Source organism: Loxodonta africana, chromosome 3 (assembly GCF_030014295.1).
Source record: "Loxodonta africana isolate mLoxAfr1 chromosome 3, mLoxAfr1.hap2, whole genome shotgun sequence".
Lineage (NCBI taxonomy): Eukaryota > Metazoa > Chordata > Mammalia > Proboscidea > Elephantidae > Loxodonta > Loxodonta africana.
The window spans coordinates 12,326,680-12,352,410 of NC_087344.1; the positions used below are offsets into that span (position 1 = coordinate 12,326,680).

The following is a 25,731-nucleotide window of genomic DNA, read 5'->3' on the forward strand; positions in this document are numbered from 1 at the left end:
AAGCTTCTGTATGCGTGACTACATGTGTATATGACGGTGAGTGCATGTGACTGAGTGCACATGACTCTTAGTGTGTGACTCTGCATGTGCGACTGTGTGATGGTATATGCCTGTGTGTGTGTACGTGTACCATGCATGAGTGTGGCTGTGTGTGCATGTCACTACATGTGTGCAATTGTGTGTATGACTGTGCATATGCGTGACCCTACATGAGTGTGACTGTGTGTGTGACTGCCTGTGGGACTCTGTGACTGTGTGTGACTGCATGCATGTGACCGTGTGTGTGACTGTGTGCACGCATGTGACTGTGTGCATGTAATTGTGTGTGGTCATATGTGACTATGTGCCTACATGTGACTGTATGTTGATTGTGCATGGGTGCAACTGTGCGTACAACCACATGTGTGTGACTCTGCATGCATGTGACTGTGTGTGTGTGTGGTACACGGGTGTTTCTGAACACGTGGACTAGAACGCTCACCCAGGCACCAGTCAAGGCAGATGTATGTGTGTTTCAGGGGTAGAAGGTGCATCTGAGCAGGTGGCAGGGGCAACTACTCCAGCTGGTGCCAGCAGACTCCTGTCTGTTAGGAGCAGGTGTATTTGGACAGGCTGCAGCCCTGCCCAAGTCCACTTGACTTCAGAGCCCCGGCCCAGAGCCAAGCATGGACTCACCCACACAGCCCACCCCACTGGGGTTCAGCTCGAAGTCCGGGGGGCAGTTGCAGAGGTAGCTGCCGGGGGTGTTGACACATAGGCCGTTGATGCAGTTCACGGGGTCTGCACACTCGTTGACATCTGCAAGTAGCAGTGTTAGCTGGAACCCTCCCTCGGCCTACCTCCCTCAACATTTGGCGAGACTAAGTTCTTCTTTGGGAAGAAAGCCTGAGACGACAGGACTCTCTGGAACCTTCCCTGCACTCATCCAACCCTATTCCTCCCCAACTCTGTTCCACTTGACATGAAGATTTGCGCCTTATAAAGCTCACCCTGCCCCAGGTTCCATAGACCCAGCCTATGAAACCAATGTTTAGAAAATGCTTCTAAACCAGGGGTCAGCAAATCACAACCCAGGGACCAAATCTGGCCCATCGCTTGATTCTGTTGATAAAAGTTTTATTGGCACACAATCACACCCATTTGTTTACGTACTGTCTACGGCTGGCTCCAAGGTACAACACCCAAGTTAAGCAGTTGCGACAGAGACTGTCTGGCCCTCAAAGCCAAAAATATTTACTGTCTGGCCTTTTACAGAAAAGTTGGCCCACTTCCGTTTGAAACAAACAGATAGGGTGCCATTGTGGGTCAGAGCAAAGTCTCTGAGTGGAGCAAATGGTTAACGCACTCGGCTGCGGACCAAAAGGTTGGAGGTTCAGGTCCACTCAGGGTCACCTCGGAAAAAAAGCCTGTTAATCTTTTTCTGGAAAACCCTAGGGAGTGCAGTTCTGCTCTGACGCACATGGGATCGCCATGCGTCAGAATCAACTTGATGGCAAGTGGTTTACTGGTGGCTGAGGGAGCACACTTCCATTCATTCTAGGACGTCTTTTCAGATGATGATAAGAGGCAAGCAAAGCAGGTAAAACAGGAAGGGGAACAGGGGTCGGGTGGTCAGGGAAGGCCTCCCGAGGAGGCGACACACACGAGAAGAGGTCTGAGAGAGAGGGGCTGTGCCCCACCCCCGCTCCTTTGCCCCCCAGCCCAGCCGGCCTCACACCTGTGCAGTTGCCGCCGCTTCGATCCAGCTCATAGCCGTCATCACAGATGCAGTGGAACATACCGGGCAGGTTCTCACAGCTTCCCAACACACAGAAGTTCCCGAGAGCACACTCGTCCACGTCTATGGGGAGCACAGGTCAGCCTGCGGTACCCACAGCCTGCCCCTGCCCACCTAGTCCCACCCTGCTGGCCCCAGCCCTCACCCTGGCAGGCCCGGTGGTCCTTAGTGGGCTGAAAGCCCATCTCACACTCGCAGCGGTACCCGCCGGGGGCATTGAGGCACTGCCCATTCTCACAGAGGTCCACATCATCCGCACACTCGTCCCTGTCTGAGGGGCCCAAGGATCAGCCGGGCCAGGACCCACGCTGGGTGGACAGTGGGCCCTAAGGGCTCTACACCATCACCCTGGTGCCAGGGGGTGGGCAGGTGGCTCTGGACACTCAGACCTCTCCAGTGGGCAGGTGATGGAATCAGGGCCCCAGGGGGCAGGCAGGAGGCCCTGAAGACTCAGATCCGCTCTGGTGGGCAGGTGATAGAGTCAGGGCACCAGGGGGCAGGGAGGTGGCTCTGGACACTCAGACCCACTCCAGTAGGCAGGTGACAAAGTCAGGTCCTCAGGGAACAGGCAGGTAGCCCTGGACACTCAGGCTCCCCTGCTGGGCAGGTGACAGAATCAGGGCCCCAGGGGGCAGGCAGGTAGCCTGTGAACTCGGACTCCCGTCTGGTGGGCATGTGACAGAGTCAGGGCACTAGTGGGTGGGCAGGTGGCCCTAGACACTCAGATTCCCTCGAGTGAGCAGACAGGTGGCCTGGCCACTCCAGGTCCCAAGGAGCAAGTGAATGGTCCTGCTTGCTCTGACTCCAGCCAGTGGGGAGACAGGAGAGCTGGTGACTCAGGGCAGCCCTGGCCACTCCGATTACTGGGGAGTCACAGTGGTCCTGCTCCCCACCCCAGAAGGCTCCAGGGATTTAGAGTCCAGGGAGGAGACAACCCCAGTGGCTCAGCACTGGCCCCGTGGGCTGAAGCTGCATCCTCTCCCTCCAGCACCATGGGGCGGCAGGTGGGTGAGGGTGATTTGGGAAGCACGTTGGCCACCGTGCCCACAGCATAACCAGGCCCCCTAGGCCGTCCCTCTGGGGCCCCTGTCCCCTGCCTAGGTCTCACCACTGCAGAAGAAGCCATCCCCAGCGAAGCCCTCGCGGCAGGTACAGCGGTAGGAGCCGGGGGTGTTGAGGCATGTGGCGTGTGGGCTACACTGGTGCTCCTGGAGAGTACATTCATCCAGGTCTGCGGGAGATGCAGGCAGGAACATCAGGAGGCTGCAGGGATGCAGACCCGCCCTCCCCAACCCCGACCGTAGCTGCCAACAGCCCTGGGCCCAGCCATCCTCCCAATCCTGCCCCCTACCTGCCTCCTCAGCTTTGCCCGCACCCCATGCCTTAGGCACTCACCGTGGCATTCGAAGCCATCCCCCACCCAGCCTGGCTGGCACCTGCAGCTGAAACTCCCGGGGACATTGAGGCAGGAGGCATGACTGTCACAGCTGTGATCCCCCAGCTCACACTCGTCCACATCTGAGGGGAGAGGGACAGCTGGGTGGAGGGACCTGTCACAGGAGGGGCAGGACCAGGGCAGGGGGTGGGAGAACACACCGCACTCCCATGAGCCCTGGGTCTAGAAGAAATAAGGTTTCGAGTAGGGGTGGGGAGGCTTGGTGCAGCGGCAGTGGGAAGATTAAGGACCCTTCCTAGCAAGGGGCTGACCAGAGAGCCCCCCACCCCACCCTGGGAGCCCAGAAGCAAAATCCCAAAACCCAACAGCCATAACTCCTGGCAGCCCTCAGGAAATGGTCTGAAACGGCAGCATGAGAGACTTAGGGTAGACAATAAGAGGAACTCTATCCTAACGTGCCCCCTCTAAATCAGCGTTTCCAAATCCTGTGTCAACACTCCTCTACCCTTATCGCTTCTGTAATTTTCATACAGCGCCTCCGTGGGCTACTACTTACTGAGCATTCATTCACTGAATCGCCTCCTGTTTTCACTTAGAGTATTTTTAAAGAATATTTTATATCAATAGCTACAATACCTCAGAAATCAAAAATCTGATCATCTGTTTTGCAACATTTGTTTCTAGTCCACGTTAAAAGAACCACGTAACATTTTAAAATGTTCTTCCTGAATCGGTTAAAATCACCAGGTTTGCAAGTCCCTGGGTGTTGCAAATGGTTAAGGTGCTCGGCTGCTAACAGCAAGGTTGGCGCTTCAAGTCCGCTCAGAGGTACCTTGGAAGAAAGGGCTGGTGATCTACTTCTGAAAAATGAGCCACTGAGAAACCTATGGAGCATGGTTCTACTCTGACACACGTGGGGTGCCATGAGATGGAACAGACTCAACAACTTTTTGTTTTTGTGTTTGCGTGCTCTGCTAATGCTGATGTGGGTCCTTCAGGCTCCGGAGCTCCTCCTAGCAGTGAGGAGACTCCCTTCTTCCAGAAAAACCGAACCAGTTGTCATGGAGTCCATTCTGATTTCTGGTGGCCTCATACGTGTCAGAGTAGAACTGTGCACCATGGGGTTTTTAAGGCTGTGACCTTTCAGAGGCAGATAGCCGGGCCTTTCTTCCGAGATGCCTCTGGGTAGGTTTAAACCCTCAACCTTCAGTTAGTAGTTGGACACTTCACTGTTTGCACTAGCCAGGGACAAGGACGCTCAGGGGTATTTATCTGGTCCCTGTTCCCTTAACTTGAGGCACCATCGGTGGAGATCAACAAGGGTAGTGTCTGGCCATGCTCTGACCCCAGGGGTAGAGAGACTTAGGGTAGACTATAAAAGGAACTCTAGCCTAACGTGCCTCCTCTAAACCAGCGTTTCCAAACCTTGCACCTGCACTTCTGATGCCCGCCAGCTCACCGGAACAGCCTGCGGCCCCCTTCCTGACGACATAACCCAGCCGGCAGTGGCAGATGAAAGAACCCTTTGTGTTCTTGCAGTTCCCATGGAGGCAGACGTGGGGGTTTAGGTCACATTCATTCACATCTGTTGGGGGAGAGAGGGCAAGTGGGAGAGGGCTTGGTGCTGGGCTGAAGGGGTAGATGGCAGGAGGGGGCATCAGCCCTGTTGAGTGTCCTGGCCCCACGGAGCCTTCTGCTGGGGTTTTACACGCGTGTCCCCAGGGGTGGCAGCTACCTCTGTCCCACCTGTAGGCAGCTGTGAAGATTGTCAGCATGCCACATAGTATGCACTATGTGTGTGTTCCAGAAAGGACTTTACGGTCAAATTAGTTTTGGGAATACTAGGTTAAACAAAGCTAATCGGGTTTTTCTACTGCAGGACTTGTCAGAGCCTTGATGCCAATGTGCCCAGTGAAGCTGCAAAAGGCATGTGGGGTAGATGACATTTCCTAACTGTATGCAGTCACAGGGCCCTTCCCCTAACTGCTTCCAGAGACCCCTGTGAGCTGGATGGAACCCTCTGTGATACATTGGGCTGGACAATTCTTTCCAGGAAGTTAAAATTTGACTTTCTGGTCTCAACTCTACCCTGATGGGGGCACTCAGGACACATCCGTTTCCCACGCCTCTGTGACAACCTGCCCCTAGGTGAGGATGGTGACCACCCACCCCACCTGTCCCGTGACGGCCTACCCGCAGATGACCACCCACCCTGTGATGACCTGCCACCAGAAGGCCTGGCAACCACCTGCCCCGTGAACACCTGTCGCCAGGTGCAGGCAGTGACTACCTGCCCAAACAGTCCAGGGTCTTCAACCAGAGCTCAGAGAACACAGTTCCAAGTCTGTTCCCCACCTTGCCAACCCTCCTCTACATAAAACCCCTTCACCTACGCTGATCTAAAGACAGGGGGTGCCTGGGCTCAGCCACGTTCTGGCCTGGCAGATACCTCCTCCTTCCTAAGTCCAGGCAGTGGGAAGGGACATAGAGCCCCCTCCTCTGCACTGATCTCACAGTGCAGCCCCCGAACAAGGACGACCCTCTGACACATGTTGGGTAATGGTGTGTGCTTGTGACAGATTGAATGGTGTCCCCCAGAAAAAGATGTTGAAGTCTTAACTGCTGTACCTCTGAATGAGACCTTGTTTGGGAAAACAGGGGTTTTCTCTGAAGATATTTTTGGTTAGGTTTATGTGAGGTCGTACAGAGCAGGGTGGGTCCTAACCCCTTCCGAGCAGTGTCTTATAAAAAGGGAGAATGGATGTGGGGAGAAAGACTGAAGATACCATGTGAAGATGTGTCTACAAGTCAAGGAATGCCAAAGAAGCCATCAGAAGCTGGGAGAGGCAGGGATTGGTTCTTTTCTCAGAGCCCTCCAAAGCAATCGACATGGCTGACACCCAGACTTGGACTCCCAGCCTCCAGAACCGTGAGACAGTAAGCATCTGTTTCTTAAAGCCCCCCACTTTGCACAGTGTGTTACAGAAGCCCCAGGAAACCAAAGTGCTCAATACCAAATTCAAAAGGGAAGAGGTGTGGGCAGCTCTACTTCTGTGAACGAGATCCTACGGGTTTTAGGGTGCAGGCTCAGGCCCCAATAGTTCCCGGAGCTGATCGCCAGCCAGAAACCCAAAGACGTTTCCATGTGTTGCTGATGTCTGTCTGTCCTCCCAGGAGGAAGGACTGGGTGTGAGTTATGTTGTCACCTACCCAGCCCCCTGCCTGGTCCTCACCAACACACATCCTCTGGTCCAGCGTGGCCACAAAGCCATCATAGCACAGGCAGCGGTGACCGCCTGGCACATTGGAGCACTGGCCCCTGTCACAGATGTCTGGGTCCTCTTCACATTCGTCCACATCTGGGGAACAGGGACAGGAGCAGGGACAGGTGGGCACAGATGGAGGGAGAGCCCCAAGTCCCTCCTGCAGGCTGAGTTGGGGTGCCTGGGCTCTGGTCTGGGCAGAGCTAGGTCAGGCTAGGGCCCAGGGGACACCTCCTCCTGTTCCCCATCCCAGGTGGTGGGAGGGGGCCATGCTGACCCACCTGCACAAGTCCTCCCATTGGGCATCAGTGAATAGCCCTGACTACAGCTGCACTGGTAGCTGCCCTCGGTATTGACGCACTGCCCGTCACACCCGCCATTCCCCATGCGGCATTCATCGATGTCTGCAGGGGACAGGGTGGAGATGGAGGGCTGGGGCTGAAGCTGGGGTCAGGGCTGGGGTTGTGACTGGGTAGGGGCTGATTTGGAGGCATGGGTGAGGTCTGGAGCCAAATGCCCACTGCAACTGAGGTGAGGCAGTGGTCAGGGTAGGGTCCAGCGATGCAGTCTTACCCACACAGCCCTGGCGGTCGGGTGTGCTCTGGAAGCCAGTGTGGCAGGCGCACTGGAAGGCTCCAATGAGGTTGACGCACCGGCCATGAAGGCACAGGCCAGCCTGCAGGGCACACTCATCGACATCTGTGGGGACACACAGCTGGGGACCAGTATGCCAGACGGGCGAGGGGGCCCAAAGGAAGGGGGGTCCACCTCCCCCCATCTGCCCTCCATGTGACCACAAGAGCCACTCAGATCAACCACAAGAATGCCCACCCCATGGGTGCCTGTCCACGCACTCACAATCACACCTTCCAACCACCCCCATGCAGACACTTGCCCTGTTTACACACACCTTCATACTCAGATACACACTCACAATCACACCCTCCACCCACTCCCACACAAAAACACTTGCCTTGTGTAAATGTACACATTCACACCCAGATACATACTCACACGGACTGACAAACACACCCTCCACACACTTACCTCATGTAGATATACACACTCACACCCACATGCACACGCATACATTCACAAACACACCCTCCACCCAGTCCCATATGAACACATATGCCCTGTGTAGATGCACATTCGCACCAGGTACACAACTCACAGACTCACATAAACACACACACACACACAACACACATTCATCTTGTGTAGACACAAATTTACCCCCAAGCACACACTCACACCCACACCCACATGCATGTTCACAGAGACCCACAAACACCCACTCACACACAAACACACCTGTCCTTGTGTAGACACATATTTTACACACACAGAGACTCATACCAACACCTTGAACCCATCCTCACACGAACACACTCATCCTGTGTAGACCCACACTCACATCCAGGTGCATAGTCATACCCTCTTGCACACTCCCGCAGACTCACGAACACTTCACACCCACTCACATACACATGAGCTGGCATACACACTCACATGCAAACACACTTGCCCTTGTGTGGATGCCCATTCACACAAACACATACTCCCACTACTTTGTTCCTAGGCATAGTTATAGTTCACACGCACACTGATGCACACTTGCTCTCTCATTTGCACACCTACACACTCCCATTTCACTCATGCAACCATTCAACATACTCACAGATACAGACTAAGAGCCACCTGTACTCTCACACCCGGGTAAGTACTCACACCCAGACACACAACCATACACCCCCACTCTCATGCCCACCAACTGCACCCTCCTGGGCACACACACTGGCTGCACGCTCACCCTCACAGGCAGTGCCCTTGGCCATCAGCTCGTGTCCAGGTGGACAGTGGCACTTATAGCTCCCATCCGTATTGGTGCAGCTGCCGCCCCGGCAGAGCAGTGGGTCCCGTGCACATTCGTCCACGTCTGGGCATGTGGACAGAGAGAGCAGAGGTGAAGATGCCAACCTTCCTGAGGTGGAATGATGTGACTTCTGGAAGCCCCCCCCCACAAAGAAGCCAGGAGAATCTGGAAGCTCAGGGCCTGGATGACCTAGGAGAGCCAAGTCTGAGCTGGGAGTAGCAGGGACAGTTCAGATGGGGAGGGAAGCAGGAATTCTTAGGAGAATCAGGGCTGCAAGGCCAACACTCTTACTGTCACTGAGGAGGTCCTCAGGAGCCCCCATAGAACACATGGGAAGCCAAGGCCCAGTCCTGCCAGGCATCGGGGCAAGGAGCAGACTGCCACTTATGCCTTCCGTCCCTCAGGCTCACCTAAGGCCTTTGCACATGCCTGGCTCTCCTCAGAGTGGCTCCTCCCCACCCCACTGGCCCATCCCAGGGTCTTTGCACATGCTTTTCCCTCTGTCTGGCTTTCCTCAGAGTGGCTCCTTCCATCCCTCCAGCTCTAACCCCAGGGCCTTTGCACATGCTGTTCCCTCTCAGGGCTAGTCTTTCTGCTCCTCTTCACCTTGTTTACCCCATTCTTCTCAGTCACCTTCTCAAGACCCACAGAATGGGATACATGCCCCAGGTTCACATTTCCACCAATCATGTGGCCCTCTTGAGTGCTTCTGGCAGAGGCAACTCCTCATTTCTTTGGGGCTGCATTTTACTACCACTGGTCTCCCCTGGAAACCCTGGTGGCATAGTGATTAAGTGCTATGGCTGCTAACCAAAGGGTCAGCAGTTCGAATCCACCAGGCGCTCCTTGGAAACTCTACGGGGCAGTTCTACTCTGTCCTGTAGGGTCGCCATGAGTCGGAATCAACTCGACGGCACTGGGTTTGGTTTTTTTTTTTTTTTTTGGTCTCCCCTAGTAGGCCATGAGCACCAAGAAGACAGAGCCCTGCCTCTTGAGCTCTCTGCAGAGCCCAAGCTTAGTCAATGCGCATAAAATGTTTGTTGAATGAATTAAAAAAGAAAAAAGTAGTTTAGCCTAATTAGAAAAAGAATGTCTGTATTAAGCATGATGCTTTTTAAAGAGCTATCTGTATATGCTGGTTTTTTTTTTATCTGTATATGATCAAACTGACAACAGCAACTCAAAAAGATAGATGGGAAGCTTAGGGGGCAGTGAGTTTGTGTTAATGATGGTGAAACAGTTTGGAAAAGATTGTCGAGAATGGTGGCGCAACTTGAAGAATGTAACCAATGTCACTGAATTGTACATGGAGAAAGTGTTGAAGTGATGTATGTTTTCACATTCCCAAAAATTAATTTAAAAAGATGAAAAGAAGGAACAGTGAATGATGGGTGACCAGAGGCTAGCATTTCCCAGGCTTCTAGGACTTTCCTAAGCTTTCTCCTCTCCTTCCACCACACTCTCCCTGGGAGACCCCCCCCACTCGCAGTGCCCTGGCCCCTCCCAGGTCTTAGTCCCCAGGCCTCCCTCCTTGACTTGCTGAGACCCAACCAGACCGCAGCTTCTCCCAAGTCCATCACAGCAGCGTCCGCCCCCTCAGCCCTCCAGTCCCTCTTGCACATCCCTCCCCTGGTCGCCCACCTCCCCTGTGGCCCCCTACCCATGCAGTTCTTCATCAGCATGAAGCCACTCTCATAGCCGTGGAAACACTCGCACTTGAAGCTGCCCGGGGTGTTGACGCAGGCGCCCTGGCCGCAGAGGTCCGGGGAGATGTGGCACTCGTCGATGTCTGTGGGAGAGAAACATTGCGGGGGGGGGGGTCAGTCTGCATACGAGGGGACACAAACAGGAGGGAGGTCTGTGTATGTGTGGGAGCATGAGCTGGAGGTGGGTCCGTCTGCACATGAGGGGACATGAGCGGGGGGGCTCTGTGCACACGAGGGGACACGAACGGGGGGGCCTGTGTACACGAGGTGACATGACCCAGGGAATGTCTGTCTACACATAAGGGAACATGAGCTGAGGGGGTTCTGTGCACATGGGGGCACAAACTGGAGGGGGATCTGTGTACACGAGGGGACATGAGCCAGGGGGTCTGTTCACACAGGAGAAAACATGAACTGAGGGGGCTCTGTGCACACGAGGGGATACGAACGGGGGGGTCTGCGTACATGAAGGGACATGAGCCAGGGTGTCTGTCTGCACTTGAGGGAACATGAGCTGAGAGGGCTCTGTCTGTACACGAGGGGATACGAACAGGAGGCGGGTCTGTGTACGTGAGGAGACACGAGCCGGGGGGCGGGGGGGTGATCTATGCACATGAGTGAACAGGAGCAGTCAAGGTCTGCCTGCAGACAAGGGAGCACCAGCTGGGTGGTCTGTATCTGTGGACACAGAGGGTGTGGGCCAAGGGGTCTGTGCCTGAGGACACAAGAGGGGATGGGCCAGGGAGGGAGTCTTCATCTGTATACCAGGGGGTGCAGGCCAGGGGAGGAAGGGTCTGTGCACATGAGGGGGCATGGGCCAGGGGTCTCCATGCCTGTAGATACAAGGGGGCAGCATGGGAGCCCCAAGCTTTGGAGCCAAGAAACAGAGGTGCCTCAACTGAAAACGAGGCCAAGGGCCCTGAATGTCCTCACAGCCCCTGACCCCTGGAGCCCAGAGGCCCCTGGGGTCGCCTCTGGCAACCCTCCTTTTACAGCCAGGGTCACTGAGACCCAGAGAGGGCAGTGGCCTGCTCTGGGCCACACAGCCTGCATGTGGACATGAGGAGAGCCCCGAGGGCCCCACTCTTCGGGCGAGGTGGGGTGTACCTGTGCAGTTCCGCTCATGGGAGTCCAGGGCGAAGCCTCGAGCGCAGGAGCAGCGGAAGCTGCCCACGGTGTTGCTGCAGGAGCCATGCGCGCACAGGCCCGGGAACGCTTTGCACTCGTTCACGTCTGGGGGCGGAGCACGAACCTCAGACAGCTGTGCCACCAGCGGACCCCAAGCCCTTCCCGGTCCTTAGCTGCCAGCTCTCTCATCCCCTCTTCTAGAACATTCATGTCCTCTGAGGACTAGGACAGCCAGTCGACTCCCGCGCACACCTCCTGCCTTTGTCAGACTGGCTCTCCCCATCTCAGCCGCACCCGGTGCAGACCCCCGGACCTGTCCTCCACCTCCCAGCGAACCTTCCCACAGACCTCTTGACCCTCCCACTTCCAGTAGGCCTCCTCTGCAGACCTCTCTCCCGGCGGCCCCGCCCACCTCCCGGCGGCCCCGCCCACCCCCTGCAGACCCCTTGACCGGCCCGCCCATCTCCCGGAGGCCCCGCTCCCTGCACCTCCCAGCGCCCCACCGCCCCGCCCCGCCCCCGCACACCTTTGTAGAAGGGCCGGCCTGATAGGAAATCCCGGCTGGCAAAGCCCAGCCCCCGCGGGCACAGACGGGTGAATTCCGGGGAGCCGGGCCCCGGGCACGCCTCGCACTCAGCGCCCCATGCGGCCCCAACGGAGCAGCAGCAGACGTCCATGCGGTACTTGCCAGGCAGGGGAGCCCCACACTCATCCTCGTCCCAGTGCAGGAAACACGGCTCCAGGCGCACGTCTGCACGGAGGGACACAGTCACTGGTGCCGCCGCCACACGACTATGCAAGGGCACCCACCTGAAACTTCCTTCTCCACAGTCGATGGGTGTGCGCTGGATTGAATTGTGTCCCCTCAAAGTCCTAACCCCTGTACCTGTGAATGGGACCCTGTTTGGAAGTAGGGGTTTTCTTTTGTTATGTTAATGAAGCCACACTGGAGTCAAAACCAGTTGCCCTTGAGTCCATCCTGACTCATGGCGCCCCCATCTGTGTCAGAGTAGAACTGTGCTCCATAGGGTTTTCAATGGCTGATTTTTCAGAAGTAGATTGCCAGGCCTTTCTTCCAAGGTGCCTATAAGCAGCAAAGGAACACCACAGATTGCTGGCAGACACTAGAAAGTAGGAAAGGGGTTCACAGAAGGAATCAATGTGGCCGAGATCCTCATGTGAACTCTCAGCCTCCAGATGTGTCACAAAATAATTTTCTGTTCTTGAAAGCTACCCAGTTGGTGGCATTTTGTAATGGCAACCTTCAGCTAAGGCAGAAGGGAAGACTGAAATGGGAGGGACTTCCTGCTGTGGTGTAATGTCATCACACAATGCCACTTAAATAACAGCAACTCACGCCGCTATGGTGTTTACGGTGTACCAGGCATTGTTATAAGCTCTTCAGCTCATTAATAACACTTAATCCTCAAAAACACACCAAGAGAACAATGCTATTATCATACCCATTTTACAGGCAAGGCTGAGGCACAGAGAAGTTAAGTATCTTGTCCTAGTTCACCCAGTTAGTAAGAGGTAGAGATGGGGTTCAAACCCAGGCCATGTGTTTCCAGATTCCATGTGCTTAATCCATTAACCTCCCCCAGAACAATCTGACAACAGCCAAGTCTTCCTCGGCACCAGAGATGAGGATATAGGATAGGAATTGGCAGTTTATGACCCGTGGGCCAGTCGCTTGTTTTTGTAAATAAAACTTTATTGGCACATTCACGCTCATTCATCTATATGTTGTCTGTGGCTGCTTTTGCACTACACAGCAGAGCTGAATCACTGCCACGGAGACTGTCTAGCCCACAGAGCCAAAAATATTTACTCTGGCACCTTACAGAAAATGTCTGCCAACCCCTGGTCTAGGACTACTAGTAGTACAAAAACAGCATATATTTAACTGGATAAATTTGAGGATGAGATCTTGTTATAGAATTTCTAGGATAAATGGAAGTGCCAAGGCATACACAGGGACCCTTTTTAGGTCCTGTTGTACCCAGTGACTTGGTCCAGGGCTAAGCTTTACAGCTGACCAGACATGCTGGAGTGACCACCTCCTGAATTAAGCACAGGGTCTCCTGTGAGGAAATGGTTCTTTTCTCTTTCCTTGGCCACATTTTGGGATCAGTCAGAAGACCCACTGAAACCCAGTTTGGAAGGAAACTGAAGTTGAGAGGGTCATTGGAACCCGTCTGCCAAGGGTGGATTATCCCCATCGCTCCCTCAGAGAGGCTACAAATATGTTGATGGAACTGTAGGAGGAAACACTGAGGCCAAGAAAAGGCTGGAGAAAGCCAGCGACCCTGCCTGAACAACTACAGCGGCCAGAAAGATAAAAGACCCCAACCAGAGAAGAAAGAAACAGCTGACATGTAAAGGACTGGTTCCCAACCAGCTGCAGTTTTGACCCCCAGTGACCACCGGAACCAGTCATGGTCCTACCTGGGGTGGGGGGCAAGGCTGCTCTTGCCACCAAGTGGGTGGAGGCCAGGGATGCTGTGCAGAGGACAGCCCCAAAGCAAAGAAAGATCCAGTTCAAGGTGTCAAAATAGTGCCAAAGTCAAGAAATCATGATCTAGGGAAAAAGTATATCAAAGTCTCTGTCCTTGAGGGAAAGCCATTAAGGGTGAACTTTGGGCCCCTTGAGACCAAGCGAGATTCACAGGCAAGGCCAAATGTCCCCGCATGCATCTTAGCACTGCTACTAAAGGGGTTTTGTCCTCAAATCCACCCTGAAGTGTAAATCTTATTTGAAATCCCTGGGTGGTACGAACAGTAAATGCACTCAGCTGCTAACCGAAAAGTTGGAGACCCAAGTCTTCCCAGAGGTGCCTTAGAAGAAAGGCCTGGTGATCGTCCAAAAAAAATTAACCATGGAAAACCCTACTCTGACACACAGGGCTCGCCGTGAGTTGGAATCAACTCAATGGCAATTGCTTGGGATGATACAAATGGTTAATGTGCTCAGCTGCTCACCAAAAGGTTAGAAGTTTGAATCCACCCAGAGACACCTTGGAAGAAAGGCCTGGCAATCTACTTCTGAAAAATCAGACATTGGAAACCCTATGGAGCAGAGTTCTGCTGACACGGGGTTGCCATGAGTTGGAGTTTACTCAACGTCAAATGGAGAAACACAGCTTATTTGGCGAAGAGAGAATAAGCCAAAGTTGCAGATACAGTGAAACCTGTGAGAAACCTGTGAGAGCCAGAGCACAACGGCACTGCCTTGGTTTTCTGGGTCTCACAAGCTTTCCGTCCTTGAAGGGTGCAGTCTCAGCATTTTTCTATCGCTCTCTGTTAGTGGAAAATATTTGAGTTTTCCTTTTCCGAGAAGTTCCTGCCTTACACAGGCTCCAGCTTTTGCAGGCTTTACTGTATTATTATACAAGATTTTTCTTGTTTGCAATGAAATTCTCGGGGGGTGGGAGGAGAGGAAGGGCACCCCAGAAGGGAATGAACAGCCAACACAAACATCTTCTCAGACATGTTAGCAGGAGGCAGGAGGTGGAGGGTCCCAGATGACCCCTAAATCTCTCCTCTTCCTAAATGGGGTCTCCAGTGGCTGGGAGTAGAAGGGGACGAGGTAACAAAGGACGGACACCTGGCCCCACCTGGAGACCGCATGGACTCACCCACACACAGCCGGCCCGTGGCATCCAGCGTCAGGCCCTGGGGGCAGTCACAGCGGAAGGAGCCGGGGGAGTTGAGACAGCGTCCGTTGGGACAGACCCCAGGGAAGGCTTCACACTCGTTCACATCTGGGGAGCAGCAGGCAAGGGGGAGACGGGAGGGCTGGGGATGGCCAGGAGTGGGGGGTACTGGCTGCCCCACCTCCCGGGGCTCGGGAAACCCTAGTTGTCCTCAGGGGTTCATGGGGGCGAGGAGGGGACATGGTCACTCTCAGAGGCTGGAAAGGGGGACTGGGGAGGCCCCAGTACCAAGGTGGGGAGAGGAATCTCAGTCTCAATCTCAGGAGCTTCAAGGAAGAGCCCAGGCAGCACTCGTGATAGGCGCTTGCCCATGTGGGGGCACAGGGAGTGAGCTAGAGGGGGCAGGGTGTTACCTGTGCAGGTGAGGCCCTCTGTGTGTGCAAAACCCCGGGCACAGGTGGGGTCTGTGTTGGGGAAAACGCGAGTGGGGACAGCTGTGACTCTCCATCCAGCCCCAGGGACTTCCTCTGCCCCCACCTCAGCCCCATTCTGACAATCGGCACCCAAGCAGGCCGTGGCCATGCCTGAGAGGCCCTGATGGGTGTGGCCGGGCTCCGGGGGCTCCCAGGGCATTACCGATCTCACAGGGCTCGCAGGGGCTGCCCCAAGCAGCCCCCAGGGTGGCACAGCACTCAGCCCGCAGGGTGGCTCCGTGGAGATTTGCCTCACAGCGGTTGTCCTGTACCCGCAGCCAGCAGGTGCCCTTGGTGCTGTCTGGGGAGGCAGGGGATCACCTGTCTCGCCTGTCAGGTGCCACCTGGTCCCACACCTGTGTGCCAACCCAACCTGGGACAGGATGCGGGGGTGGGGCGGGAGTGTCACCAGAGCCCCGCGGGGATGGGGGCCTCTCACCTAGACACGTGGTACCGGAGGGCCCCAGCCGGCTGCCGGGGGCGCACTCACAGGCGTAAGAGCCAGCAAGGTTCCGGCACACACCATTCACACAGGGGACGGAGAGGCACTCATCGATGTCTGTGGGGACAGCCCACCAAAACTGGTTCTCAGCTGTGGGAAGGGGACCCCGACCAGGCCAGGGCCGCCCTCTTCCTAGAGACTCATGTTCACATGTATGTGTGAGTGGACAAGGCACATGTGTGTGCACAGAGCTCAAGGGAACCTAATGCGTGTGCCAGCGAGTGGGGGTGGCTCTCCCGGGCACACGTGTGCATGCATGTGTGTTCACACTGGGCCATGTGTGCCCATGCCTGTCTGCCGACACAGAGAGTCTCATGTGCATGCCTGGTGAAAAAAAAGTACAGAGGGTTGGTCATGGTGGGGAGCAGTGACACTCTGGGGGGCTTGTCACAAGAGAGGATGAGGGTAGAATGGAGGCGGCAGGGGGACCAGAGAGGGTGGAGCCTGGAGGTGATTGACAGAGGGTGAAGGGGAAGGGGTCCGAGAGGGGACACATGGAGGGCACTGGTGACCTGGGGACAGAGTGGCACTAGAGTGAGGTGAGGGGGGTGAGGATGGCGAACTGGATAGAAGTGTGGGGTGAAGGGAGCAGGGAGCGAGGACCCAGGGCTGGGGTGGGAGGCAGAGAGAGAGGGTGCGTGGTTTCTGATCCGTGAGCACACGTCTGTGACGGGGCTGCACTATGGGCAAGGACCTCACCACAAATGTGTGCCTGAGTGTGAGTGTACATCAGTGTGTGAGCCAGAGGGTGGTGGGTCCAAGTGTGTCACTGTGTGCAAGTGTGAGTGACGGGATGGGCAAGTGTTTCTGTATGTGTGAGTGTGAGTACACACATGGGGGTAGGAGTGTGTGAGTGTACATATAAGTATGTGATTGAGCATAAGTGTGAGCGTGTGAGTGAGTGGGAATGTGGGTGTGTCTGAGTATGTGTACATGTGAGTGTGTAACTGCATGGGAGTGTCAGTGCAAGTACATGTGTGCAAGTGTGTGTGTGACTGTGTGTGTACATGTACGTATAACTGTGTGGAAGCATCTATGAGTGGGAGCACGTGTGAGTGGATTTGAATACGGTGAGCTTGTAACTATGTGAGTGTGACTGCACAGGCATGTGAATGTGTGAATGTACATGTAAGTGTGTATAAATGTATTTGAGTGTGTGGCTGCGAGCATATGTAAGTGAGAATGAGTGAGTGTGTGAATGTAGGTATATGTGTGCAAGTGTGTGTACATGTATGTAACTGTGGAAGTGTCTGAGTACATTTGTGTAAGTATATTTGAAATTGTGAGAGTTTGTATAACTATGTGAGTACAAATAAGTACAAGCACGTGAAGGTATGAATGTGTGTGAATGTGTGTAAGTGTGAGTGCCTCTGAGTGGATGTTTATTAGCAGAAGTGTGTGAAAGTATGAGAATGGGGGAGTGTGCACATATGGGTATATGTGTGTTTGAGCGTGTACCTGTGAATGTGTATAACTGTGCGGTCACATCTGTGAATATGAATATATGTCTAAGTGTATTTGTATATGAGTGTGTAACTGGGTGTGAGTATGGAATGTATGTGTGTGAGTGACTACATGTGCGCAAATGTATGAGTGTGTGTGAAGGTGCATATAAGTGTGTAAGAGCCTGAGTGTTATAACTGTGTGGCTGTGAGCACACATGTGTAAATGTGCAAGAATGAGTATGTGAATGTCCATATACATGTGCTGAGTGTGTATATCTGTGTGGGAGCACCTAAGTGTGAGTGTATGTGTGTCTTTGAGTCTGTGTAACCAAGTGTGAAAGCATGAGTGTGTGTGATGCAGGCATAGGTGTGCATGTCTGTGTGTTCACAACACCTGTGGCATGCCCAGGGTCCTGTACCTTCACAGGTCTCTGTGTCCTGCCGGAATCTGAAGCCCTGGGGACAGGAGCAGCTGTAGCTGCCAGGGCTGTTCCGGCACCATCCGTTGTCACATAGGAGGCTGTTGAGAGCACACTCATCCACGTCTGCAGGTAGGGGTGGAGAAGAGGTGAGATCTGCAGCAGGGATGCCCCGTCTGTCCATCCGTCTGCCCATCTGCAGGACACTCACCCACGCAGTCCTTGCCTGCCACGCCTGCTTCATAACCCACGTTGCAGACGCAGCGGTAGCTGCCCCGCAGATTCTCGCACATGCCGTTGGCACAGATGTCGGGGTTCAGGGCACACTCGTTGATGTCTGTAGCAGAAGGAGGGGTCAGGAGCTGCCCTAGTCCACCAGGGCCCGCTAGAGGCCAGGGGTTCCCCAGGTCAGAGTTCCAGCTCAGGCTCTGCCCCCTTTCCCTCTAAGCCAAGGTTTTCCAACCTCGGCACTGCTGGCATTTGAGGCCCAGCCATTCCTTTTTCCAGGGAGCCATCCTGGCCATGGAATTCCTGGGTGATGCAAATGGTTAGCACACTCAGCTGCTAACCAAACAGTTGGAGGTTGGAGGTTCAAGTCCACCCAGAGATGCCTTGAAAGAAAGGCCTGATGACCTACTTCCAAAAAACCAGCCATAGAAAACTCTATGGGGCACAGTTGTACTCTGAACACAGGGGGCCATAAACTGGAGTCGACTCCACACCTACCAGTTTGGGTTCTGTGCATTGCAGGATGTTGACCAACATCCCAGGCCAAAACCCACTCACTCCTGGTAGCACCCGCCCCCAGTTGTGACAATGAAAAATATCTCCAGACATGGCCAAGTGTCCCCTGGGGAGAAAACTGAGAACCAGTGGGATGGACATTTATTCAGCAGAAACATAGTTTAAAAAAAAAACAACTCATAATTGTTAGCACTTACAGGGCACTTACTATTTTGGGCCAAGCACTCTCCTGAGTACGTTAAGTATGTTAACTCATTTGATCTTCCCAACATCCCCGAAACGGGTCCTATTAACAGTTCTGTTTTATAAACAAGAAAACGGAGGCACAGAGAGAGTAACTAACTTGCCCAAGGTATTCAATTAGTAAACGGCGGGGCTGGGATTCAAACCTGTGTAGCCTGGCTCCAGGGTCTGTGCCTTAAACAATGGGGTGAGAGATCTGAAATCGGTGAAAAACTTGGGCAGAAAGACTGAACAAGAAGGGAGGGGGTGTACATGTGTGTGCGCGTGTGTGCATGTGAGTGTGCAGACATGTTTCACTGTGTCTGTCTGTATGTGCATGTGTTGCACGTGTGCTTATCTGCATATGCTCAGTGTGTACATTGTACTTGTGCATGTGTGCATGCATGTCTCTGTGTGCATCTGTACGTGTATGTTGCATGTACACGTGTGCTGCACACGCATGTGTGCCCTGTGTACACATGCGTGTTTGCATGTATATTTGTATGTATGCATGCATGGGTGTGCATGCATGTGTGTGCACGTCTGTCTGTGTCTGATCAGCAAACAAATGACAAGAAGCGCAGACGTGTGCAATTTCCTTTCCTTTTCAAGCTTCAACTTTGGGCTGAGACCGGGTGGCCAAAGATTGGCCAGAGAACCTGGGGAGCTAGGAAAACCACACAGGAGGCTGCAGAGTGTGTACCGCCAGACACAGGGCTCAGTAGGAAGGGGACTGAGGAGGGAGATGACATGTGGGACTGAGCACTGCTCGTCTCGCCCCTCCTCACCCTGGGGAATGGCCCTGTGGGCTGCTCGAGGGGCTGGGAACACTCACCTCTGCCATCTGTGGTGATGCCCAGACCGCTGCTGCAGAGGGCCTGGAACTCGGCTGCAGTGGAGGGAGGAGGAAGCAGGGTGAGAGGGGTCAGGGCACCATGCCACGGTGATCCTGCACCCTGCCCTAGGACACGGCTCTGGACCTTGGACAAGACCCTGGGACCACAATGTTCCCCTCATGCAGTCTCTTCTTGGAGAGAGAAGTCCCCACTCCACGGAGGTTGAGATCCTGCTACCTTCTGCCCCAAAGGGGGATGACCTGGAAGCCAAACCAAGGAGGAGCCAGGAGCTCAGAACTCACCAGAGTTTTTGACAGGACACAGCTGACAGGGCTCCCCAAACCCATGGTCTGGGCTGGCGCAGCAGCACTCAGACTTGGTGACGGCACCAGGGAAGGGGCGGGCACAGGAGCCCTTCTCAACAGCCCCGTAGCATGTGCTGCGCATGTGGGTGTCCACGCAGACACGCCCATCTGCACCCACTGCCAGCCCACCCAGGCACTGGCAGTGGAAGGAGCCCTCAGTGTTGGTGCAGTGGCCGTTCATGCAGATCCCGGGCTTCTGGCACTCGTCGATGTCTGCAGGGCAGGGAGGCACTGCAATGGGTCCCTTTCTCACTCAGCCCCCCACCCTCTTCATCTCTTATTTTTCACCCCAGCCCTTTCCTTCTCCTCTCTTCTTCTGCACCTTCTCCTTTCCCTGGTCTTCCTCCTCCTTCCTCTTTCCCTCCTCCTCCTCTCTGCCCTCTTTCCTCAGCCCATCCCCTTCATCCTTCTCTTTACCCCATGTACTAGGTCAAATAGTGTTCCCCCAAAACTCATGTCCACCTGGAACCTGTGAAGGCAACCTTATTGGAAATACAGTCTTTGCAGATTGTTATTGATTAAACCGGAGTCCCTAGGTGGTACAAGCAGTGAACACGCTAGACTGAGAGCCAGAAAGGTTGGAGGTTCGCATCTACCCAGAAGTGCCTCAGAAGAAAAGCCTGGCAATCTACTTCCAAATAATCAGTCATTGAAAGCCCTGTGGAGCACAGCTCTGCTCTGACACACATGGGGTCATTGTCAGTTGGAGCTGATTTAACGGCAACTGGAAAGAAAAAAACCTGGATTGAATTGTGTCCCTTCAAAATATGTTGGAATCCTAATCCCTATACCTGTGGACGAAATCCTGTTCGGAAATAGGATTTTCTCTGTTATGTTAACGAGGCCACATCAGTGTAGGGTGGGTCCTAAACCTAATTACTTCTGAGTTATGAAAACAGCAGGTTAGATACAGAGACACACACAAGCGAAGACAGGTGTCATGTGAGGATCTTTGTTGTGGATTGAATTATGTCCCCCCAAAATATGTGTTGTTATTCCTAACCTCTATGCTTGTGGTTATAATCCCACAGGACCATATGAAGAAGAATGGGGCATCAGGATTGGAGGAAGACTCATTAATAACCTGTGTTATGCAGATGGCACAACCTTGCTTGTTACTGATGAAGATCAAAGACCACAGCCTTCAGTATGGATTACATCTCAACATAAAGAAAACAAAAATCCTTACAACTGGACCAGTGAGCAACATCATGACAATCGGAGAAAAGATCGAAGTTGTCAAGGATTTCATCTTACCTGGATCCACAATGAGCACCCATGGAAGCAGCAGTCGAGAAATCAAAAGACACATTGCATTGGGCAAATCTGCTGCGAAAGACCTCTTTAAAGTTTTGAAAAGCCAAAGACGTCACCTTGAAGACTCAGGTGCACCTGACTCAAGCCACAGTGTTTTCAATCGCCTCATACGCATGCAAAAGCTGGACAATGGATAAGGAAGACTGACGAACTGACAGCTTTTGAATTGTGGTTTTGGCCAAGAATATTGAATATACCATGGGCTACCAAAAGAACGAACAAGTCTGTCTTGGAAGAAGTGCAGCCAGAATGCTCCTTAAAAGCAAGGATAGCAAGACTTCGTCTCACATACTTAGGACATATTATCAGGAGGGATCAGTCCCTGGAAAAAAACATGATGCTTGGTAAAATAGAGGGTCAGTGAAAAAGAGGAAGACCCTCAACAAGATGGATTGACACAGTTGCTTCAACAATTGGCTCAAGTGTAGCAACAATTTTGAGGATGGCGCAGGATGGGCAGTATTTTGTTCTATTGTGCATAGGGTTGCTGTGAGTCAGAACCGACCTGACAGTTCCTAACAACAACAACAACATGCCCGTGGTTATGATCCCATTTGGGAATGAGTTGCCCTTGTTATGTTAACAAGGCAGGATTATTGTAGGGTGTATCTTGAGCCAATCTTTTTTAAGATATAAAAGAGATTAAATAAGCAAGAGATAAAAGCTGAGGAGGGGAAAGAGAAATGCCAAGCCACATGAAAATCACCCAGAAGCAGAAGCTCCAAAGAGACAAGGACCTTCCTCCAGAGCCAACAAACAGAAAGCCTTCCCCTAAAGCTGGCGCTCTGAATTTGGACTTCTAGCCTCCTAAACTGTGAGAAAATAAATTTCTGTTTGTTAAGGCCACCCACTTGTGTTTACTTGTTATAGCAGCACTACATAACTAAGACAATCATCTACAAGCCAAGGAACTGTGGAACCGACAAGGAAGAAATTGACACGGCCAAGACCCTGATTTGGACCTTTAGCCTCCAAAGCTATGAGAAAACAGATTTCTGTCTTTGAAGCCCCCCTTGTGGTATCTGTGTTACAGCAGCAGTAGGTAGCTAAGACACAGATGTAATCTCGTAAAGATGGGGTCATGCTGGAGCAGGGTGGGCCCTAATCCAATGACCAGTGTCCTGTGAGAAGCGGGAAATTTGTCTGGATACAGATACACAAAGAGGGAAGACAGCCACGTGGAGGCGGAGGCAGAGACTGGAAGGATGCAGCCACAAGCCCACAAATACCGGGGTAGCCACCAGAAGCTGGAAGAGGCAGGGAAGGACCCTCCCTGAGAGCAGACGGGGAGCAGAGCCCTGCTGACACCTTGATTTTGAACTTCTAACCTCCAGGAACTGTGAGAGAATACATTTCTGGTGTTTTAAGCTCCCCAGTTTGTGGTCCTTTGTTACAGCAGCCTCAGGAAACAAATACACCCCATCTCTTTCTCTTCTCCTTCTTTCTTCCCCTTTCCATCGCATCCTTTCTTCTTCTCTCCCCATCTCTTCCCTGCTCCTCTTATTCCTCCTGTCTTCCCCACATTCCTCCCCATCTCTCATCTCCTCCCCCCTTTCCTCCTCTGAACCTCTTGCATCTCTCCTTCCCTGGCTCCACGTCCTCGGCCTCACCCAGGCAGTAGCGGCCACTGGGTGCCAGCAGGAAGCCGGCTTTGCAGAGACACTTGAAGCTGCCGTCCTCGTTGAGACACACCCCATTGAGGCACATGCTGGTGGTGGCACACTCATCGTGATCTGGGGGCACCAGGAGGGGCTGGGGCCAGCAGGTGAGGCCAGGCACCAGGCCCACCCTGGGCAGCCCTGCCCTGCTGACCAGCCACTCTCTCACAAACACACCTCTCTGGGCTGAGGGCTGAGCCTCTGAGGGTCCCCTCCCTGGTGTGTAGGGATCAGACAAGATGTGGTTATCTGTGATGTTTGTTGGTGCGTTAACCTGTCTGCAGGCACAAGAGGTCCATTGGGGCAGGATCATGCTCACGTCTACATCTTTGGTTTCAGCACACAGTAGGTGCTCAATAAACATGTGTTAAAAGTTGAAACAACGAACGAATAGAAGAATGATCAGCAAATACAAAAGGGAGGAAATTTTTCCTGAGGAAGGAGGCCTTTTAGGTATGTCTCCTGTTTTGCTCACGTCTGCAACTTTGGTTATGGGTACAGGATACGTACTCAATAAATATTTTGCTAGAAGTTGAAAGAATGAATGAATGAATGAATAACGAACAAATGTAAAAAGGAGGAAAACTTCTCTGAGGAGGAAGGTCTTTCGGCAGTTCTCCTCAGACAGGTGACAGAAGAGAACAAGGGATTCCCAGAGTGGTGCAAACAGGTAACGTGCTCAGCTGCTAACTGAAAGGTTGGCGGTTCAAGTCCACCCAGAGGTGCATCTGAACAAAGACCTGGTGGTCTACTTCTGAAAAATCAGTGATTGAAAACCCTCTGGAGCACAGTTCTGCTCTGACACACATGGGGTCACCAGGAGTCAGCATCGACCCTGGTTTTATTTTTCCCCCTCACTGGTCCCCACTGAGCTGCCCTGGGCAGAGCTTTGATAATACATCCATACTCCAGGGGAAGCCTGCAGGCGGGGGTGCGCTCTCCAAGGTCCTGATCCTGCCCTATTCCACAGCCAGCCCCTCCTGGGCAGATCTCCTAGGACAAGTGCGGGGCGGTGCTGCAGGCCCAGGGTGACGCAGCTCCTGGAGCCAGCTAGCAGCATGGTCTGGCCCTCAAGGCTCCCTCTCCAGGCTCGTGGGATGAACTCATGAAGGAAGGGAGGAAGGAGTGGGGGAGTGGATGGGGGCGGAGGCTGCTGGGCTCTGGGAGGTGAGCAGAGGATGTGTGGTAGGGAGGGTGGTGGACAATGCAGCAGGAGTGAAGATCCAAGGTGGTCAGCCAGGGGGCCCTTGCCCACCCCCCCCCCCGCAACTCACCCACACAGTTCTTGCCATCGGGTGTGAGCTCGAAGCCCACATTGCAGACACACTGGAAGCTGCCCTCGGTGTTGACGCAGCGGCCATGGTGGCAGAGGCCCCCGCTGATGATACACTCATCCACATCTGGGGAGGGAGTTGGGCAGCCAGACTGTGGATGCAGGCACCCCCAGCCAGGACCTGCCATCACCCTCACCCCATGCACAACCATACCAGATGGAGGCACCTGCAGCTAGCATCCCAGTCATCCCCATGCACAGCTGTACCAAATGGAGGCACCCCCTGCCAGGATCCCTATCACCCACATGCATGGCTGTACCAGATGGAGGAGCCCCTGGCCAGGACCCCCATCACCCTCCATGCATGGCTGTACCAGATGGAGGGCCCCCCCTGCCAGGATCCCTGTCACCCCCCATGCTTGGCCGTACCAGATGGAGGAGCCTCTGGCCAGGGCCCCCATCACACCCCCTCGCCCCGTGCATGGCTGTAACAGATGGAAGCACCCCCTGCCAGGACCTCCCAACAACTCCGCTGCATGCCTGGCTGTATCAGGTGCAGGCATCCCTAGCCAGGACCCCTCGCATGCCCCTCTCTTTGCACGAACCGTACCCACACACTCCTGCTTGATGATGGTGGTCTGGAAGCCCCCATAGCAGCGACAGTGGTAGGAGCCAGGGGTGTTGACACAATCGCCATGGTGGCAGGGGCTGCTGGAACACTCGTCCACATCTGCGTGCACAAGACACTGAGCCCCGGCCCGGTGGGGTGCAGCCCCCGCCGACCACCCTTCACTGATGCACCCCCACCTCCTTGCCCATGAGCCCCTGCCCCCTCATCCATGCACCCCACCCTCTCTCATCCATGCACACCTCCACCAATGCACCCCGCCCCCTCACCTGTGCGCCTCCACCAATGCATACCACCCCCTCATCCATGCACACCCCCACCAATGCACCCCTGCCCCCTTACCCATGCACCCCCCTCACCAATGCATTCCCCCCGCACATCCTGCGTGAAGCCCATGTTGCACTCGCACTGGTAGCTAGAGGGGGTGGGCCGGCAGCGGCCATTGAGGCACAGGTTGGTGAAGTGGCGGCAGATGTCAATGGTCTGGTTCAGCGTGGCGGTGCCTGCGGGCGGGGTCGGCGCAGGGGCCCAAGCACGTGATGATCCAGTCCCCAGTAGGAGCCCTGCCTCTGGGCCCAGACCCCCACTTTGAGGCTGAGAGCCTGCTCCTGCTCAGACTCCGCCCTATGTGCAGGCTCTCCCCCGAGGCCCAAATCCTGCCCTAGGTTCAGACTTCTACCCCAGGCCCAGACCCTCACTCCAAGCTCACAAAAGCCCAGAACTCTCTCCAGGTCTAGATCTCAACCCGGGGCCCACTCTAAGCTCAGAGAAACCCAGACACCCCACCCTGGGCCCAGACCCCCACCCCAGGCTCAGAGGAGCCCAGACACTCTCCCCAGGCTTAGATCCCCCATCTTAAACTCAGAGAAGCACAGCTCCCCATCCAAGGCCCAAACCCTGACTTTGAGGCCCAGATCCCCAATCTATTACCACCCCTAGACCATTGTCAGTATTTTCATGCCCACTATACAGGCCAGGACCCTCACTCAAAAGCCCTGACCCTCCCTCTGTGGCCTGCCCTCCACCTCCAGCCCAGACCAATCCCTG

At 54.2% G+C, this 25,731-nt stretch overlaps 1 protein-coding gene across 1 annotated transcript in view; it reads right to left on the reverse strand.

Moving 5' to 3' along the window:
- The window catches only part of FBN3 (fibrillin 3), an 83,511-nt gene that overhangs the window by 50,236 nt on the left and 7,544 nt on the right, over nucleotides 1-25,731 (reverse strand). The window contains exons 10-34 of the mRNA XM_064280505.1: nucleotides 25,044-25,187; nucleotides 24,667-24,786; nucleotides 24,058-24,183; nucleotides 22,736-22,858; nucleotides 19,746-20,021; nucleotides 19,443-19,496; nucleotides 17,853-17,978; nucleotides 17,642-17,767; nucleotides 15,715-15,834; nucleotides 15,439-15,576; nucleotides 15,216-15,266; nucleotides 14,785-14,910; nucleotides 11,673-11,897; nucleotides 11,126-11,251; nucleotides 9,973-10,101; nucleotides 8,250-8,375; nucleotides 7,010-7,135; nucleotides 6,718-6,840; nucleotides 6,407-6,532; nucleotides 4,633-4,758; nucleotides 3,173-3,295; nucleotides 2,886-3,008; nucleotides 1,923-2,048; nucleotides 1,718-1,840; nucleotides 676-798 (exon numbers count right to left, since the gene is read on the reverse strand). Coding sequence (XP_064136575.1) covers nucleotides 676-798; nucleotides 1,718-1,840; nucleotides 1,923-2,048; nucleotides 2,886-3,008; nucleotides 3,173-3,295; nucleotides 4,633-4,758; nucleotides 6,407-6,532; nucleotides 6,718-6,840; nucleotides 7,010-7,135; nucleotides 8,250-8,375; nucleotides 9,973-10,101; nucleotides 11,126-11,251; nucleotides 11,673-11,897; nucleotides 14,785-14,910; nucleotides 15,216-15,266; nucleotides 15,439-15,576; nucleotides 15,715-15,834; nucleotides 17,642-17,767; nucleotides 17,853-17,978; nucleotides 19,443-19,496; nucleotides 19,746-20,021; nucleotides 22,736-22,858; nucleotides 24,058-24,183; nucleotides 24,667-24,786; nucleotides 25,044-25,187 — 3,255 coding nt within the window. The remainder of the gene's footprint in view (nucleotides 1-675; nucleotides 799-1,717; nucleotides 1,841-1,922; nucleotides 2,049-2,885; nucleotides 3,009-3,172; nucleotides 3,296-4,632; nucleotides 4,759-6,406; nucleotides 6,533-6,717; nucleotides 6,841-7,009; nucleotides 7,136-8,249; nucleotides 8,376-9,972; nucleotides 10,102-11,125; nucleotides 11,252-11,672; nucleotides 11,898-14,784; nucleotides 14,911-15,215; nucleotides 15,267-15,438; nucleotides 15,577-15,714; nucleotides 15,835-17,641; nucleotides 17,768-17,852; nucleotides 17,979-19,442; nucleotides 19,497-19,745; nucleotides 20,022-22,735; nucleotides 22,859-24,057; nucleotides 24,184-24,666; nucleotides 24,787-25,043; nucleotides 25,188-25,731) is intronic.